Raw genomic sequence first — 18,926 nt, 5'->3', positions numbered from 1 at the left:
CAGCCCAAAATATGCAGGCAATGTCTTTTGCACGTTATTTTTTAGATTAAAGTTCATTCTGTGCAGTGCCAGAATGATGATTGGTAGGTAATGGGTCACATTAAAAAAATGTTAATCTTGTGATGCCGCCCCACCCCCATGTAAAGATAAATAATGCCCCACATGCTATAATATCTATTGTTAAATACCGGAAGAACTGCTGTGTCAATATCATCAACAAATGACGATTTCTTGTAATACATGTCATGGTATGATTTCCCCTCCTAACTTTTCACTCTTTCATGCTCATGTTTTGCTGGACCTGTGTCTGTGATGCGGTGGGCATTTACGTATTAAGTCCTTTACTAGTGGTCGCGTGGAGCAACCTGGTGGCCTAGAAGAAAAGGTCTCCCACTAGGGAAAAGCCAACAGAATGAATAAGAACAGCCAAAAGTGACTTTTCAATCTCAGCAACCTTAGGCAGATTCTCCCAGACAGGGATGCTTGACAACCCTAAAGGAACCTGAGGCTTGACTAGGAAGGGGTCTCAGAGAAGGGCGTTTAGGACCTATCTTCGCGCCTCGCCCCCCCCCCCCCGCCCAAATTCCAAGGCAAGGTCAAAAGAAACCATACCAACCAGGAGGCCAAAGACGGAGTCAAGTTCTCCCTGCTCCCAGGAAAGCCCTTCGGAGCATGCACGTATTAGGCGGTCAAATCAGCGGTCCCCTCCCTAAGAAAAGGCCTAGGGAACGGGGAGCCCCGAAAACCTCCATATCCAAATGCAAGACCTCAATCAAAAAGCCCCTGACCCTGCCCCACTGCTCATTTACACATAGAAGCTGAGCGAGCTTCGGTCACTCACCCGGCAGCCACTGAGTGCTGTGAAACCATCTCCAACTAGCTCCGCGGCCAGCAGTCCACCCAGCAGCTCCCTTAACTAGCCCCAGGCCTCGCCGGCAGCCGAAGCCTTGGAGGTAGCGAAGCATCCGCAGGTCACAGCCTAGCCTCCAGGAGGCCGCCATCTTCCCAGCCTTCTCACCGGCTGTCGCAGCACAGCCTGATCGCTCAGTCATCAAGCCCCTCCCAGGCTCCGCCTCTCGCCCGGTTAGTCACGCCCCTCGAGCCCCAGTTGTGCCTGAGTTCCAGGACTCCTAGCCCCTCCTCCAACCTCGTTGGCCCCGCCTCCCAGTTAGGGGGCTGAGCCGCCGGCTTGCCAGTCAGCGAGGCCCTCCTAGGCTCGCCCACCGCCTTGTACGCCCCGCCCCTGGGATGTCCTCAGCACCGCCTGATTGTATTTAAGGCCTCGCTGCGTTAGTGCACGTGGATCGCCAGGAGCAAAGCCGTGCGACTAAGGGGAGCAGCAGGTGTCCCTAGTCCGGGCCATGTCTGGCTGTCCCACTCCGGGGGGAGAGTGTTGCTTACGGCAATGCGGCCTGCAGGTAGGGGCGGAGTCGCGGGTGTCCTTTATTCCTGGGAGGCGAGGCGCTAGTGGGGCTTGGACGGGGCTTCCGGGAGGCCGTGATGCGACCCCAGGGCAACTCCGCTCCTTGGAGCGACCTTAAGTCACGATCTGCAGTGGTCGCTTCCCGGGGCTGGGCTGTCATACGGTGGGAGATGGGCAGCAAACGTTGAAAAAAGGAGGAACCAAGGAGGAGAGCATTCGAGGCCTTAACTGTGTGTTTTAAAGCAACTTACTGGGAAGACAGACCAATCAAGGGAACATGCAGCGCTGGAGTGGACAAGGAGCAAACACTGACCTCTCAAGCTTACCTTTAGGCACTGGCTACCCGCCTGAAGTTTGTGGAACACGCTGAAGGCTCACGGCAGGGGGCGGTGGGGGGGAACGTTCGCCTTGACCAGAGCTGTGCCTTAGTAGCCAACACTTTCCCTCAGCAGTTTGCCAGCCTCAGTTTAGATTGATTATGGGGTGATCATAGAAGGGATTCTTAAGCTGAGGTCAAAGGAACATCCACCCTAGGGCTGCTATGCTTTTCATTTACTTGCACACACCAACAACTTTATGGAGCACCTACGTTCTCATTGATACAGTGATGATGTATGGCCTAGGGTCTAGAGGAATACTAGACAGCTTCATTACAATGTGGGAAGCCCTGCATAAAATTAGCTCCCTTATTCTTCTCCCATTTTTCTTTATTAAGGCTGAAGGTCCCAATTAAAAAATAATAACCAGCCTGAGGTTTTATTGTGAAATAGTTGTGGAGGAGGATGAAGTTTTCCTCTCCCTTCTAGGTTCTTTTGATTGGTTGGTCCCATAATCAAATCAACATGAGACAGATTAACAAGAGAAAGTAACTGAACTTAATAACATAGTAAATAAGGAAACTCCATATACATGGAGAGGTTCAGAGACAGAAAGGTAAAACAAGGCGTACAAGGCCTGTCTGGAAAAAGTTCAGCCATTGCTGATATAATGAGAATGTTTGTGTGACATGATGTAGCCTAACAGCCAAAGAGCATAGACTGGAATGCTCATGTATGAATAATGATGACTTCACTGTACTAGTCGGTGAGGGGCCTTAGATACTTTGAGTGAGCATGTGTACTGTGTGGCCATCACATTCAAAATGACTGAGCGAGTAGAGCAGTGAACCTGCATCAAATTTCGCGTTAAGCTTGAATGGCTAACCATGGCTACTGTGTGGATGATTCCAAAGACCACAGCATGGGCAATTGGTGATTGGCAGTTTCATCATGACAACACACCAGCTCCTGCATCTTGTCTGGTACAGAGTTTTTTGGTGAAACATCACATCACCCAGGTGACTCAGCCCCCTAAAGCCTGCAATGCCTGGCTTTTCCAAAAACTAAAATCACCTTGGAAAAGGAAGAGGTTTCAGACTATGGATGAGATTCAGGAAAATACGATGGGGCAGCTGATGGCAATTGGGACAACTGTGTGAGGTCCCAAGGTGCCTACTTTGAAAGGGACTGAGTCGTCATTGTCCTATGTACAGTGTTTCTTGCATCTTGTATCTTCTTCAGTAAATGTCCCTATTTTTCATACTACATGGCTGGAAACCTTCTGCACAGACCTTGTGTGTGACTTTCTGAGCTGAGATAAGATGCCTTGGAGCTTCAGAGGGGAGAGGAAGGTCATTCTTAGAATGATAAGAAAAGCAAGTGTCAAGTAATTAGAAGTTTGCCCTGCTTTATAGATAGGTCATGAAAAGTTATTTCTAGTAATAATGCTTATGGCCAAGGCCCCAAATTTAAATTCTCTAAGGGAGAGGTAAAAGTTTCTCCTAAGTCTACAGGGTCTCGATCGCCTTCCACTGAAAATAATTGACATGCCAAAGTGGCACATCTTGGGGAGGCCTGTTCTGACCTCCTTCCGCGTCTACAAGCATTATGTGCTGCTGCTCGCCTCTGAGCACCCCAGTCCTCTGGGCACCCCAGTCCTCTGGGCATTTTCCTTTCCCAGTCCCCCACATGGCTGTCTCAAAACCTTACCATCTGCCCCAACCCTGGTTTGCAGCTGACTTTGCCTCCAGAATTGCTAAGAAGCTACTACTATGGAAGCTATTAGGTGTGAACTTGTCAACTTCAATTTCTTCCTCTTCCCACATTATAATGTAAAAGTTAAGAACTAGGCATCTAGAAGCAGACTGCCTAGGTTCAAATGTTACTTTTCTACCTGGGTGGTCTTGGACAAATTAATCTTTCTTTGAATAATTATTATAAGGATTAAGTAAAGTCCCTATAAAGCCTGTAGAGTAGTGCCTGGCACACAGTAAGCGCTCAAGAAATGGTAGCTAGCTGTTCTTGACCCTGGCTGGTGTGGCTCAGTGGATTGAGCGCTGGCCTGTGAACCAAAAACATGGTAGCTACTCGTGATATCAATTGTATTATTACATACAGGGTGGGGCAAAAGTAGATTTACAGTTATATGCAAAACACAGTTTATTCTTGTGTTGTTATTGATTAATTATCGTATTTTTCCATAAGAAAAACTGTAAACCTACTTTAGCCCCACCCTGTATTTACTTGTGTCTTTACTCTTCCTCTTGTCTGAGGCACATTCTCCCGTTTTCCTAATTCTAGCTTTTGTATGCACTAATACTGACCTATTATTTAGGTTATTGCTCTCCTATACTCTTTTTTTTTTTTAAAGATTTCATCTGTTTATTTTCAGAGAGGGAAGGGAGGGAGTAAGAGAGAGAGAAACATCAATGTGTGGTTGCTGGGGGCTGTGGCCTGCAACCCAGGCATGGGCCCTGACTGGGAATTGAACCTGCGATGCTTTGGTTCGCAGTCCACACTCAATCCACTGAGCTACGCCAGCCAGGGCTGCTCTCCTATACTCTTAATCTCTCTCTTTCCGTAATTTTACCTCCTAACACGTAGAAAACTCTCCTAGCCAGTTTTTCCTTCTATTTCTCTATCGAGCCCTTGATAGCAACACTACTGAAAGAGTCCTTAGAATTCTCTGCCTCTAAGCTTTATTAATTTCTTATTCCATTTCGATCCAGTTTTTATAACCAATTTGTTGAAGCAGTTGTTACGCAAGGTCGTGGTTGACCTTAGGTACAAGTAGAGTTGGCCTAGCGAAACTCCATCCCAGGGTCCACCCTATTATCCACGCCGTTTGTGACTGAACGTTGCTAGAGAAAAATCACACAACTGTGCTGACAGGCCGCACATCATAGTCAAGATTTTAACCTCAAATTGGCACGTAGTACTACCCAACACCCCTCTTGTGCTTCCCTAGTGGTTCGCTGTCCCACTCCTGGAAATGACTGGTTGATCCTATAGTCTCTTCAAGGCTCTCACACTCTGTCCCCACATTCTCGCTCGGCTGGTGACTTTGTTTCTACTTAAGAAAATAGAAGTCGTGAGATACGAACTTCCTACCACAAAACCTGCAGATCTACTTACACACAAACCCATCACCTTCTCATTGTGCGAAGTAGAAGGCCACTTCTTCCACTGGTGCTCCGGACCTCCATGCCCTCTCACCTTCTGAAGTTCTTGCTCTCCCTCTCCACGTCTCTCTTACTGTGAATCAGTTCCTTTTCCGGCAGGACTGTTGTCATCAGCACGACCTTCCAGCTCCTGGGTGAGCTGGCCCTACAAACGCATAATCCACCACTTTCAATGCTTCATCCCTCTAGCCAACTAATCATCTCTCTGTTCTTTAAACTCCTCAAACACTTTCTCACTCTTGGTTCTTCACACCTGCTGTTTCCTTTGCTTGGAGCGCTTGCCTGTCCCCAGCACGAATCTTGCTTGTGCACACACACTCATCCATCATACGCTGGTTTTTCTGTATCTGTTAAGCCTTCAATGTTTCCTACTCAGAGGAGCCTTCCTTAATCAAAGTTGATCTTTGCTATTTTTCTCCAAGTCCCTTGTTTGTTTCCTTATTGAAATGTATATATTGCCATTTGTTTATTAATGTGGCCTTCTGTTTATAAAACCTACCCCCTGCCCTGTAAATTCCCTTAGAGTAGGCACTTTGTCTCATTCTTAGCTGATTTCCCGGACATGCTTTGCCAGTGAGTACTCAAGAAAGATTCATGATTCACGTGCCAGTGAATGGCAACACTATCTACTTGAGCTACTCAGCTAACCCCAAACTTGGGAGGTCCTTGAAGCCTTGCTTTTCTTCACTTCTCTCATCCAGAGTGCTGCCTTTCATTTCAACTTCTAAAATACCTTCCAAGTCCATCTCCACCATCACTCCCTTGCAATTTCCTTCTAGAACTTTCCACAGCCTCCTTACTGGTCTGGTCTCTTGCTTTCTTGGTCACCACCCTTCATCCTCCTCTCTCCACTGCCGCTGTAGCAGTGTTTCAGAACCCAGATCTGACCCTGTCATCTGTCTAAAACTGCGCAGTGGTTTTCAACTGCCTGTGAAATAAAGTCCCAACTCCTGTGCATGGTGAGGTTGATCCTCTGTACTCTGCCTTCCTTTCCCTTCCATCCCATGGGACCTGATTTATGACCAGTCCCAACTACGGAAGGTTCTTTCTGACAGAAATACCTTTTCTCCTGCTTACCTACCTAGCATAGTCCCACTTTCCTTCATGAATACTCGGCACAACCCTCCCTTCTATGGAGCTTTTCCTAACTCCTGCTCCCTCCCACCCATAGCTTCTGTTCCCATAATGCCCTAGATTATCCCGTACTGTATGTTGCTTTGTTGCCTTATAACTGTTAACTTCTTTACTAGATTGTGAGTTCCTCAAGGGTAAGGATTTTATCTTATTTACATTCCTTTTGGGGGAGGGGCCTTCAGTAAAAGTTGTTGAATGAATGAATGAATGGATGAGAGGGCTCTGCAATTGATGCCAGAAGAAAGGTATGTAGAGCGGATGTTGTGGCACAGAGTCCAAGAACGAGTAATCACTTCCTGGTGCAGCGTAAGAAGGAATCCCACTTCATAGTGGGGCGGGGGTGTGGTGTGAAGGCAGACGAGCAGGAGTCTGACAGCTAGCGGGGGGGATGATTGCAGGTCCAGCATGAGCAATAAGAGTGCAAAGAGAAAATGTATTCTTGGCTGGCAAGAAAATGTCCTAGTTATCGATGGCTGCATAACAAGTATCCTAAAACTTAAGCTTAAAACGCAAACATTTGTTGTCTCAGTTTCTCAGGATTAGGAATCCAGGAGAGTTTAGCTTGAGGTTCTGGCTCAGGGTCTCTCAGGAGTTGTCAGTCAAGCTGTCGGCTGGAGCTACAGTCACTCTCAAGTCTTCACCGCAGCTGGAGCGAGCTTCCAAGCCCTTGCGTGGAACTGTTGGCAGGTCTCCATTCCTCGCTGATATTTGGTCTGTCACAGGCCTCCGTTCCTCGCCATGTGGCCTTCTGCCCAGGCTGTCTCAGTTATCTTGAGCGGCTGGCCTTCCCCACACCAAGTAATCCAAGAGAGAGAGGGCATCCAGTTGGAGACTATAGCCCTGTAGCCCGATCCCAGTCCCCAAAGAGACATACTGTCACTTCTGCAGTGGTCTGTTGGTCATACAGACCAACCCCAGTACAGCATGCAGAGGAACTATATACCATGCATGGTGTGAACACTAGGAGATCATTAAGAGCCATCATGGTGGCTGACATTCACAACGAGGTTGAGTGGAACTGGGAGACTTAAGTAAAAAGTGAAAAAGTATTTGCAAAGTTAAATTAGGGCAAGAAAGCAGAAATATTTAGACTAAGAAGGTGGTATTTAGGCATTAGGTGATGTGAGGAATGGAGTTCAATAAAGTAGTTCATTATTTCAGTGTTAATAGTAGAGTGAAGGGTAAGCTGGAGAAGCAGAAGGAGAAATTGTAGGCAAGGGGACCAAGTAGGAAAAGGTAACCTTAATCCTCCCCCTAAATATCAGTTGGAAAGAATTTTTACTCACTATTGCAAACTAAGAAAAATTAGGACAGTGAAAAAGTGAATTTCACAAAATTAATTGCGTTCAACTTAAAGGATTACTTTTTTATTGTGAGATTATTATTTGTTGGGAACCGCCCTGCCTGGTATCAGAAGCTGTAACCCCCACCAAGGCTAAGGCTGAGGGAGTGGCCTTGGACCGTAAGCCACCAAGGAGACAAAAGCTTATCTCCCTGGCAGGAGCACTGCTTCTGCTGCTTCATTCATAACTGAACCCCCAATGCTTGGTCAGTTAGCCAATGACGGGTAAGATTCCCCAAGGGGGGAATGATCTAAGACAGGCACGATCACGTGGGAGGACCCCAAGAAAGGACTTTGGGGGCGACAGCAAAAGGGGGTGATGGACCCTCACCCCTCGACTTTGACATAGCCTGAGTCCTCATCCTCTGGGAGAAAATCTCCTTGTCTCTTGGTTGCCTTACTTCCCTTGCTCCACCTAAGCCTGAAACAACGACAGGGTGGTGCAGCTCTGTGCTGAAAAGGGCGGGTTCCCCAGGTGATCAGGCCCAAGAAAGAATATGTAAGATCCTGTGGAACCTGCTTTGTTTAGAATGCTCTCAGTTGAATGAGAAGGGTCCAAGGAAGAAGTAAGTTTGTTCCTCAAAGTTTTACAGCTCTTTGACCCTGACTCAAAATAGGCCCTCAAACTTCCTTGTTATCTGTTGTTTGATCCTTACTTCCTAGCAATGAGTAATGAGCTTTTACCTGAATTCTTATTCAAACAAAACCAATAAAAAGCCTCTCTGGAGGGGGAAGTGCTCTCCCCACCAGGGAGGGTGGCCAAGTGGCGCGCTCCCCATGTGAGGTGTGGCCATGGCGCCCTCCAGGAGAGAGGGTGACCAATGCACTCCCCATGTGAGGAGTGGCCCTGCTGTTCCTATTCCCCCACAGGACCTGGTTGTCTCTGTGTTTGTTTTTCTCAAGTGTTGACGAACATCCGCAGCCAAGATGGATACTGCTAGCCGGTATCCTCCACAATTCTTCCTGCCTTTTTATGTTTAAAATGCACTTTATTTTTTTGAAGAAGGTGATAGTGATTGTTAAATACAATTAATGCTGTAACTTAGCAACCTTACGTCAGTCTCTCAAATTTAAAAACAACAAAAACTACCGATCTTGAAATTGAGAAGTCTGAGAATCACTGAGATGATTATTGTAAGGAAACTGACATCCAGAGGGCTCTGACTGGCTTTACAGTCTTCTGATGTTTAGTTAGTGCTTGATTAACGTGAAGAAGAATTTTTAAGTGTGGCAAAGGGCTTTGAGTGCAGGTGACGTTGCAAAGAAAACCAGCCTGCACAGAGAGGAGAACAGAGCAGACGCACAGAAAGGAATGAAAACAGTGCCGACAACTGTGCTGTGTCTGCATCCAGTCCCTTCCCGAGGCCCGTGTCAGGAAAAATCCTGGAAGCCTGAAATGAGCCAAAAAGACGACTCGCTGTGTCGGGCTCCCTTTGAGCTGCTGTACAGCTCCGTGAGTTGTTGCATCCTGACAGGCATGCAGACGACCACTGTTCATAGGAATGCAATTTGTATCACGGACGCTCTGCTTATTGCTGCGTGGTGGACGTCGTCCTGTTTTTGCTTTATTTGTAAATCTAGAATTCCTGACTACTTATATATGCTAGTGTTTGTTTTGAATTCTCTCTGGTACCAGTTGTAATGTATTTCTGGTTCCCTCCTTAATTGATGAATTAAATAGTGTCTTTGACACATGTTTTATTTATTTATTTATTTTTAAAAGTATTTTATTTATTTATTTTTAGAGAGGGAAGGGAGGGAGAAAGAGAGAGAGAGAAACATCAATGTGCGGTTGCTGGGGGTCATGGCCTGCAACCCAGGCATGTACCCTGACTGGGTATTGAACCTGCGACACTTTGGTTCGCAGCCCATGCTCAATCCACTGAGCTACGCCAGCCAGGGCTGTGATTTTATTTTTTAAATTATATTTTATTGATTATGCTATTACAATTGTCCCGATTTTTCCCCCTTTGCCTCCCTCTACCCAGCAGCCCCGCTACTCCCTCCGGCAGTCCCCACACCATTCATTGTTCAGGCCCATGACTCATGCGTGTAAGTTCTCTGACTGCTCCCTCTCCTGTGCTGTACTTTACATCCCCACGGCTGTTCTGTAACCACCAATTTGTACTTCTCAGTCCCTTCACGTTTCCACCCATTCCCCCAGAATCCCCCCGCTCCCCTCAGAGAGGCAACCACACATTGATGTTTCTGTCCCTCTTTCTCCCTCCCTTCCTCTCTCTCTCTAAAAATAAATAAATAAAATCTTAAAAAAAAAGAAATTATAATTTTGTGGGTTTGGACTAGTGAATGAACCTTTATTAACAACAGCTGCCTTATCATTGTTATTCCTGCAGAATGAGGCTGGCTAATTGCTGTAATACCTCAGTCCTAGGAAAGACAAAAAGGCAAAGGGAGATCCTTAATAACAGGCCATTTTCTATAATGTTTGCAACTTGCTGGGCAAATTGGTGGTTTTAAGGATTGGAAAACTGCAGGAGTCTTCTCATTAGCTGTACTTTACTATATAATTAAAATATCATTATATTCCTAGAAGAGGAAATAGCACGTTATACAGGCTATGGATAACTTGGCTAGATTTCATTAAGACACACACACACACACACACACACACACACACACAAAACTAACATAGCTATACTATCAACTTTAATTCAAGAACTTTTAACTCATTAAAATGGGAAGGAAACTAACATCGTGTCACACATTATGCCGGTCGCTTTATATTCACTGTCTCTCATTTTAATCCTCATAATGTTCTCATTTTATGGATCAATAAACTGAAACTCAAAGTCATGTAAGCAAAAAATTGTGTAATAGGGATTTAAGTTTATGTCCATGAACTCCTAAGCCCTGTGTTGAGTCAGAACTTTAAAAAATTTCAACGTTCCCATGTCCTTAATTTTATGTTTTGAATCTGCTCCATCAAAGTATCATTCATAATACCTTAAATAAAGAGTATATGTCAGATATTAACAGTGAATTCAGGAAAACACCGTGATTTCAGAAATCCAGTTAAGTAGCTGAGAATCCAGTCTGTTCAATAATAATTTGTTTGACCTCAAAGATGTTTTTTGCCCTTTTACCCAGTGCCAAGATTCACACCGTCAAGCTTCCTTGCTGTTCTGTTCCTCACTGTGGGTCTGTGTTAGCTGGAGGATCTGTCCCCTTGGGGCCTCCAGCATGTGTAGGGATTTTCTGTGAGACGCCACACTTGGGGCATGCCCTAGGTTTGATCTGTGTTTTTAGTAGCTTGCACAGCTGTCAGAGTTGAAGCTCAAGGTCTCCAGAGTTTTGCAAAAATCTTCAGGGAAATGATGGCTTTGGAGCTCACTTTCCTTCCAGGTAGATTTACTCTCATTTCTTTTATGGCCCCTATGAGACCTATTTTCTTGCCAGCTCCGAAATTTATTTTGAAATATTTTTAAAAATAATTCATTCAGCATTTTAGTTGTTTTCAAAGTTAGGGTTGTATATCATACTGCCAAAAATGGAGTTCATTGTATTTCTTTGTTTTTGTTTTCATTAATTTTAACTTTGAAAAAGAGGGAAGAATGTTGGTGTTTTTTTCTCCTAAAGAAATAATTTTTAGACATATAACAATAAAGCTCTTATTTTAAGTAGACTTATAGCACTGATCATTTCATGGTACATAAAAATATCAAATAAAAATGTTTGTATACCTGAAACTAAAATGTTACATGTCAATTATGCCTCAATAAAAAGAAACCAATGGACACAGTGTTTATCCCAACATATATATATATATGCCTGTGTTCCTGCACACACCCCTTTTTACAGAAACGGGCCCAGGAAGTGTATTCATTGTCACTGTTTCTGAGCAAGTGCTTTTTGCTATTTCCTTGACTTTATATTTCATAATAAGTATACATTGCTTTTGTAATAAGAGAAAATAAAAACAATCACTATGGTAAAAAGGCAAGGCATCTTTAGAATAAAAAAGTCGAACCAACAGAAGATGAACAAATAGCTATTACATTGTATCATATATATTGTGCCTCAATTAAATGTTTTGTGTACTAGAAATTTACTAGATGACAAGCATGCTCCTTCAAAACTAGGTTTTATCTTATTTCAGACATCTCCATAGACACTTTGTAATGTATACTGGGCAGTTCCCCACTTTGGTCTTATAACCTGTCTCATAATGATGGACTGTAGGCCCCATACTGGATAACTGCCACGTAATATAGCAGATCCACATTGTAAACATTAAAAACAAGGTATGTTTTATAATAGGTTTCTCCCTCACAGTATCTTCTCTGTGGTAGATTTTCTTAAACTTTCTCAAATTGGCTTCTTAATAGAAATTTCAGCTAGAATAGTCACTTGACAAAATAATGTCTGGTTTTAAAATAATTGTCTCCTTTTTAAGGACAAGGAACATCCAAGATACCTGATCCCAGAGCTTTGCAAACAGTTTTACCATTTGGGCTGGGTCACTGGGACTGGAGGAGGCATTAGCTTGAAGCATGGGTAAGTTTCTGGTTGATTTCTTTTTTTATTTTTAATTTTATTTACTTTTAGAGAGAGGGGAAGGGAGGGAGAAAGGGAGAGAAACATCAATGTGTGGTTGCCTCTCACATGGCCTTCACAGGGGACCTGGCCTGCAACCCAGGCATGTGCCCTGACTGGGAATCAAACCGGCAACCCTTTGGTTCGCAGCCTGCACTCAATCCACTGAGCTACACCAGCCAGGGCCTGGCTGATTTCATTTCTGGGAATTCTCCATAGAATAGACCATGGAGAGCCCAACATGCATTATGTCCAAAGAAAACTGATGCGCAGTTTTGTGTGATCCTGAAGGTGTTTCAATTCTACTTGAGGAAATAAATATCTGCGTAACTGAGTGGAACAGGTACAGTGTATGTATATCTAAGTTGCAAATATAATAAATACCTAAGGATTTGAGAACACAGTCTCTAATCAGAATAATTTGGTCCTCAATCTTTAGAGTAGCAAAGTTAAATAACAGGCTGCCATTATGTTCATATGTCTGGAATTGTAAAGGGTCCCCTCTAGGTAGACAGGATTTGTTTCAAAGGTTCAGAAATATATTTTAAAGTCACTTAAAAACAAATTACAACTTCCAGCAAGATGGAGACATAGGTGGACACACTGTACCTCCACGCACAACCAAGATTGGAACAATAACAATTTAGAGGCAGAATAACACCCAGCATTGACAGAAAATTTATCTGAATGGAAGTCAGACAGCCAAGAAGTTGAAATAACCCATTTAACCAGACCGATAGGAGAGGCAGAGAGGAACAGCTGGGCGCAGGGTTGGAGCACGGAGAACAGGGCGCTTAAGGCAACCAGGGGCGAGTAAGGCATCTGGGGTGCACAAGATCACAGCGGGTGGACCCTGAGTACGCAAGCGGTAGCTGGCAGACCCAGTGAGGCAGCAATTGTGGAGCAGGGCACAGCGCGCAACCCAGGGTCCCAGAGAAGGGACTGAGATCCCACGGAGAGTGGAGCTGCCACCATTGTTCCCTCTCACCCCCGCCCCCACATACAACGTCACAATCTAGCGACTGGGGTACCCAGCCCTTGTGAGCACCTAAGGCTCCACCCCTCACCATAACAAGAGTGACCAGTCCAAAAAAGTAAATAAATAAGAGAGAGATGGCTCAAACAGAAGAACAAATCAGTGCCCTAGAGCTCATCCTTTTGAGCGACCAAGAGATAGCTAACCTATCAGATGCACAGTTCAAAACACTGGTGATCAGGAAACTCACAGAATTGATTGATTTTGGTCGCAAATTAGATGGAAAAATGCAGGTTACCATAAAAGAAATGAAGAAAAATGCACAGGGAACCAACAGTGATGGGAAGGAAACTGGGACTCAAAATAATAGAGTGGACCAGAGGGAAGAATGAAACAACCAAACAGGAAAGAATGGAGAAATAAGAATTCAAAAAAACGAGGAGAAGCTTAGAAACCTCCAGGACATCTTTAAACGTTCCAACATCCGAATAATAGGGGTAACAGAAGGGGAAGAGGTAGAGCAACAGATCGAACACGTATTTGAACAAATAATAAAGGAGAACTTCTCCATTCTGGCAAAGGAAATAGACTTCCAAGAAATCCAGGAAGCTCAGAGAGTCCCAAAGAAGTTGGACCCAAGAAGAAACACAACAAGGCACGTCATAATTACATTAGCCAAGGTAAAAATGAAGGAGAGAATCCTAGAAGCAGCAAGAGATAAGGGGACAGTAACCTACAAAGGAGTTCCCATCAGACTGTCAGCTGATTTCTCAAAAGAGACCTTACAGGCAAGAAGGGGCTGAAAAGAAGTATTCCAAGTCATGAATGACAAGGACCTATATCCCAGATTACTCTATCCAGCAAAGCTTTTATTTAGAATGGAAGGGCAGATAAAGTGCTTCTCAGATAAGGTCAAGTTAAAGGAGTTCATCATCAACAAGCCCTTATTTTACGAAATGTTAAAGGGACTTATCTAAGAAAAGATTAAAAAAAAAACATGTATAGTAAAAGGACAGCAAACTCACAATTATTAACAACCAGACATAAAGCAAAACCAAAAGAAACTAAGCAAATAACTAGAACAGGAACAGAACCACAGAAATGGAGATCACATGGAGGGTTAGCAACAGGGGAGTGGGAGGAGGAGAGAGCAGGAGACGGTACAGAGAACAAGTAGCATAGATTGTAGGTAGGAAATAGGCAGGGGGAGGGTAAGAATAGTATGAGAAATATAGAAGCTGAAGAACTTATAAGTATGACACATGGTTATGAACTAAAGGGGGGGAAGTGGGTGGGAGAGGGTGTACAGGGTGGAGGGGAGTGAAGGGGGAAAATGGGACAACTGTAATAGCATAATCAATAAAATATATTTAAAAAGCCCAAATTACTAGCTATTGAATTCCTAAAAAGTACATTTTATTGAATCAAAAGAAAGGCAATACGCCGTTCTAAAGCACAGGACCATTATTAATGGATGTAGCACCTGCTGGTCTGTGTTGCTCAGAGGACAAAGCAAGAGGTACTGAACTAGAAACAGAAGGAATGAACAGTATGTAATATTTCACTAGAGGTATTCGGTGCCTTTCCTCCAAGAGGATGAAGAAATCAGTAACTTACTGACAATGAAAAGAGAGGTGGTAGAATCTCATTCTCTTAAGTGATTTTTCTTCCTGGAATGGTTAGAAATATTGTTGTCTGGAGGCTGAATGTTAAACCAAGTAGCTTGCTTTATTTCTTTATCCTAATTCACTTTATTTAACAAAATTGGATTGCTACAATATTTCTGTAACATTGAGTATATAGAGTAATACCCTCAAGGAGGCCGCATTGTGTGCAAGGAATGGAATGTAAAATGTGACAATCCGGATATTTCGAACGGAAGGGGTTTTATGGCACACCACAAGGTGGCGCCGTTGTGACTTCATCGGCTTCAGCTGACCGAGTACCTGCTGAAATAGTGGTGAAACTGTGAGGAACGACAGGAGGGGCCTGAGTTGGTGACTGTCACAGCAGCGTGGGAAGGGATGCACTCCGTCTGAAGAGGTCACGTTCCGGGTGCATCTCTGTCTGTCTATCTGTCCGTCTGTCCGTCCATGCCTCTTTTCTTTGCGTCAACCCAGCGCTGACGTGCCAAGTCAGCATTGCGCAGGTTTTCAGATTACTGTGCCAAAACTTTTAAGGTGACCTGTTTCCAGCAGTCTTGCAATGGATAAAATAACATTGGTGGTTATCTTAATCCACTCAGGAGTCCCAGTACTAGTTTCTCAGCTGTATTATTTAAAATAAATCACATTCTAAACATTGCCTCCGATTAACTGCTTTTTATTTGCATATACAGAAGTAGTTTTTGAATGCACAAGACAGAGCTTTCTAACACACTGAATTAAAATAACCATTTTAAACTGACTTTTTTTTTTTAATAAAAAGCAAAGTTAAAAATAGAGCGCAGGTAAGGGGTCATTGTAAATCTCAAGAGGGAATTTTTTTGATCATAAGGACATAAAAGACTATGTTCCTTCTAGAAGAATTTTACTGACCCATATACTGAAATTGTGCGGTCACCCTGAAATACTCACTGGCACCTTTTAAAACTAAATGGCTTTTATAGCACTATAATCAGTTCATAGGAAAGTTGCATCCCATGTGAAAGGCCTTGGCCTTAGATTCTTAATGGGCGAGGAGCTCCTCCTGGAGGTCACAAATGGAAACAGCCACAATTTTGTGGCACTGTGTTTGGAATCTTACTCGATTTGTGCCTTACATAGTAAGATAGGTAATTTGTACTAACATGCTGAATTTTTTCCCTAAGACTTAAATGACTTCATAAGCCCACATCAACTACTGTATCAGCAATGTTATCCTTATGTTGTTAGCAGAAACTTGGTTTTCTTTGATGCTTAGGACAAATAAATTTGGAATGAAGCACAAACCCAATAGATTATGTTTCCAGCATACTACTGACAATAAGCTCTTTGGGAATATAAAATTATTTACTGAGTCCAAGGTTTGGCTGATACTATTCCAGCTTATGCTGCTGATGCGTGATGCCAAAAGATGTACATGAAAGGCAGCTGAAGACACACGTAAGAGTTGAGTAAGAAGGAGGGAATGGAGGACCAAGAAAATGACAGGGATTGAGGCAGTCCTGGGGTGCGCAGCAGCCGTTGTGATTCATGGGGTCCCTGCCATTCCCATGTAGCACGTCCTGTTTCTACGGCCGGAGGTGCTAATCCTGTTGCATGCCATTAGAGTTCAAATGAATAAAATAGACAAGATAATTAAGGCATAGTAAGATTTAAATGACTAGACGCTAAAAAATAGATGTATTACCAGCTCTGGGGTTTTGTTTGCGCACTTACCACTTGTGAAAGAGCAGGGAGTATAGAGGAATAAATTCTAAAATTTAATACCTTGAAATTTAAAATGGGTTTTGTTTGCAGCTAAAATAAAAGCTCTGTCATCTTTGTTATTTTCGTCCAGACATCTCCTTTGAAGGTGTAAATATATCTTTTCTAAAACCTGTTTACCTAACCTTTTAATTATCCAACATTGATCAAAGTCTGAACTCATTTCCATTTTACAAAGGCAGTAATAAAAACAGAGTTGGCGTACCGAGTCACTTGAATGCGCAGAATAAATACCCTGGATTTTCCCACTTTGTATCTGGGTTTTATTTACAAGCAGACTGTTTTGTACTTTATTTGGGCCTGTTCCCAGGACTGCATAAATTTCTCCCACATGAGAAGACCTGCAAGTCCACTTACCACTGGAGGTGGTTCGAGTCCAGCACACATCATTCTAGAGTTTCTTCCCTGCCCATTCCCACTGCTTCTAGAAGAATGCCACTCTATGGCTTTCTTACACAACAAAGCTTTTAATGTCGCTTACATGCTTTGGTTTCCACTGCCATTATCAGGTCAGGCATTTATTTTCTAGTTCTTAATTTGCCAGTGGACCATTAAGGGACTTTCTTCATTTCTTTTCATTTTCATCAGCTCCAAGTCAGTAGCTTTACTAGTGACCCCAGCTTTGACAAGCTTGATTCAATACAGGCTGCCCTCATTTTCACTATGAAACAGTTCACGTTTACTTCATGTCCCTGTGTCCGTGCCTCAGTGGCAGAAGCTGGAGCACGCATCTGCTGGCATTTCCGTCGTTTGCATGCCTGTGGCAGTTCTATACCCTCTGGTAGCAACTGAAACTGATACGTGAGCTCAAGGATCCTTGGTGGGGCGGAGAATTTAGAGAAGATTTTGAAATCAATTTGCAAATCAAATTTAGCACTTTGTGGTAAATGGTAGGGTATAACACAACATTCTGTAACAGAGACCTCCGGATGTAGCCATGTCTTTCATATTTTAACTTTTATAACTGTTTTAGCCTTATCATCAAATATTTTAATAAGGTAGGTGTGTTTTTCAAACAGGAAGCATATTTTCCCCAAAAGTAGCCGTGTTACTGCTGTCATTTTTAATAAACTGTCCAGCAGAGGTCTCTGAACTTCATGTTTTATAATAAGAGCATTTAAAACAGTAAAATTAAACTGATTACTTGCAAGACAGATATGTACTCCCGGTGAGCATGTTTTCTCCTGATTGGATCTTAAATTAACTGTATTCCACATATACTATGATAAACTCTTATTCATGCTTAAAAGTTCATGCTAAAGACTTGCGTTTTCAGATTTTATTTCTGCTAACCAGATGAAAGCCTGGTGGCCAATGATTTTGTCCCATAAAAAGAAATAAAGAAATATAAATGAAAACGTAGAAGACTAAAGCAACTACCACCATTTTCCTGTGTCACCAGCATTAAAAGGCATTAAAGTGTTTGGTTTCTTTCTGCACAGCCCATTAATTAAATCAAGTTCTTCCTTGTGTGACTTGACTTATATGGAACATTAATGATTGGACTACAAGGATACATTCTTCTTTGTGCAAAAGCAGAGTATCAGAATTCAATAAATACCAATTTCTGTGTTTTGTGTTACCAGCGATGAAATCTACATTGCTCCTTCAGGAGTGCAAAAGGAGCGGATTCAGGTATGGGAAAGGGATCCTTCTTAAATTCAAATGTCTTTTCTTCTCCACTTGACTATTGTTTTGTGAAATGGAATTAATTTTTTTTAAAGTTTGTTTCAAGGGATGGTCATATTATGAGAGTGTAAATAACTTATTAACAAACATTAGTTGAGTGACTTAAATGTTTTTATAAGGTAGGGAGTGTCCTCCGTGCAGCCAGTATGTGTTGAGCTCCCCTTCAGCCTCTAGAGGGCGAGCGTGAATAGCGCAACCTTAAGTCCTGGGGTAAAGAGGGTTCTAGCTTTGCAGCTTCAGAGCCCGCCTTTATCAGGCGAGGAGGGAGTCAGATTGATGGTCTCAAGCAAACCAGACTTGATTCCTCTTTGATAATAGCAAAGCTATTCCAATTTAAAGTTATAAAACGTACTTCAAAATTTTGAGAAGACTCATTTGTATTGATGCTACAGTAATACCCCAAATCTGTTTAAAATGGCCACATAATACTTAACTTCTATTTATGGCATAATACTTTATTCATTCAACATTTGTGATAAATCCTGCAGTTTGTAGTTGGTAATAAGCCCTGACAGATACAAGTGACAAGTCAGAAACACGCATGCATTACTAGGGAATTTCTGGAACTCTCCATACGTACTTAGAACTTGAAGAATAATACACCTTGTTGAGATGAACAGTTCTGAGTGGCAGCTAAGTATCTCAGGGGATAAGAAAATTTTACTCTCTATATTTTCCCTCATATCATGAAATTAAAACGTCCATCTTAGACTTCTAAGGCTTCTTTATATAGTCTCTCTGAAATATCCTCGTGAACCTAAAGTGAAGAAGTGACAGCCACATCACTGCACACGTGTTAAATGTTCCTTATCAATGTTTTCCTTCAAATTCTAAAGGAAGATTTTTTTTTAGCTCTCTTGAATATTTTCCTTAGTATAAAATATTTTTTGTTCTCAAAATAG

General features: G+C 42.9%; 2 protein-coding genes across 2 annotated transcripts in view; one reads left to right on the top strand and one right to left on the bottom strand.

The window, feature by feature from the left end:
* Nucleotides 1-1,100, bottom strand: part of PDHX (pyruvate dehydrogenase complex component X) — a 61,166-nt gene extending 60,066 nt beyond the window's left edge. The window contains exon 1 of the mRNA XM_028515495.2: nt 842-1,100. Within this exon, the coding sequence (XP_028371296.1) occupies nt 842-1,052 (211 nt within the window). The 5' untranslated portion in view covers nt 1,053-1,100. The remainder of the gene's footprint in view (nt 1-841) is intronic.
* Nucleotides 1,101-1,195: 95 nt separating this feature from the next.
* The window catches only part of LOC114499766 (APAF1 interacting protein), a 24,152-nt gene continuing 6,421 nt past the window's right edge, over nt 1,196-18,926 (top strand). The window contains exons 1-3 of the mRNA XM_028516219.2: nt 1,196-1,418; nt 11,813-11,913; nt 17,922-17,970. Of these exons, the coding sequence (XP_028372020.1) occupies nt 1,362-1,418; nt 11,813-11,913; nt 17,922-17,970 (207 nt within the window). The 5' untranslated portion in view covers nt 1,196-1,361. The remainder of the gene's footprint in view (nt 1,419-11,812; nt 11,914-17,921; nt 17,971-18,926) is intronic.

Source organism: Phyllostomus discolor, chromosome 6 (genome assembly GCF_004126475.2).
Source record: "Phyllostomus discolor isolate MPI-MPIP mPhyDis1 chromosome 6, mPhyDis1.pri.v3, whole genome shotgun sequence".
In the NCBI taxonomy this organism is placed as follows: domain Eukaryota; kingdom Metazoa; phylum Chordata; class Mammalia; order Chiroptera; family Phyllostomidae; genus Phyllostomus; species Phyllostomus discolor.
Note: the sequence above shows the minus strand (reverse complement) of the source record. Positions and strands in the feature narration are given on the sequence as shown.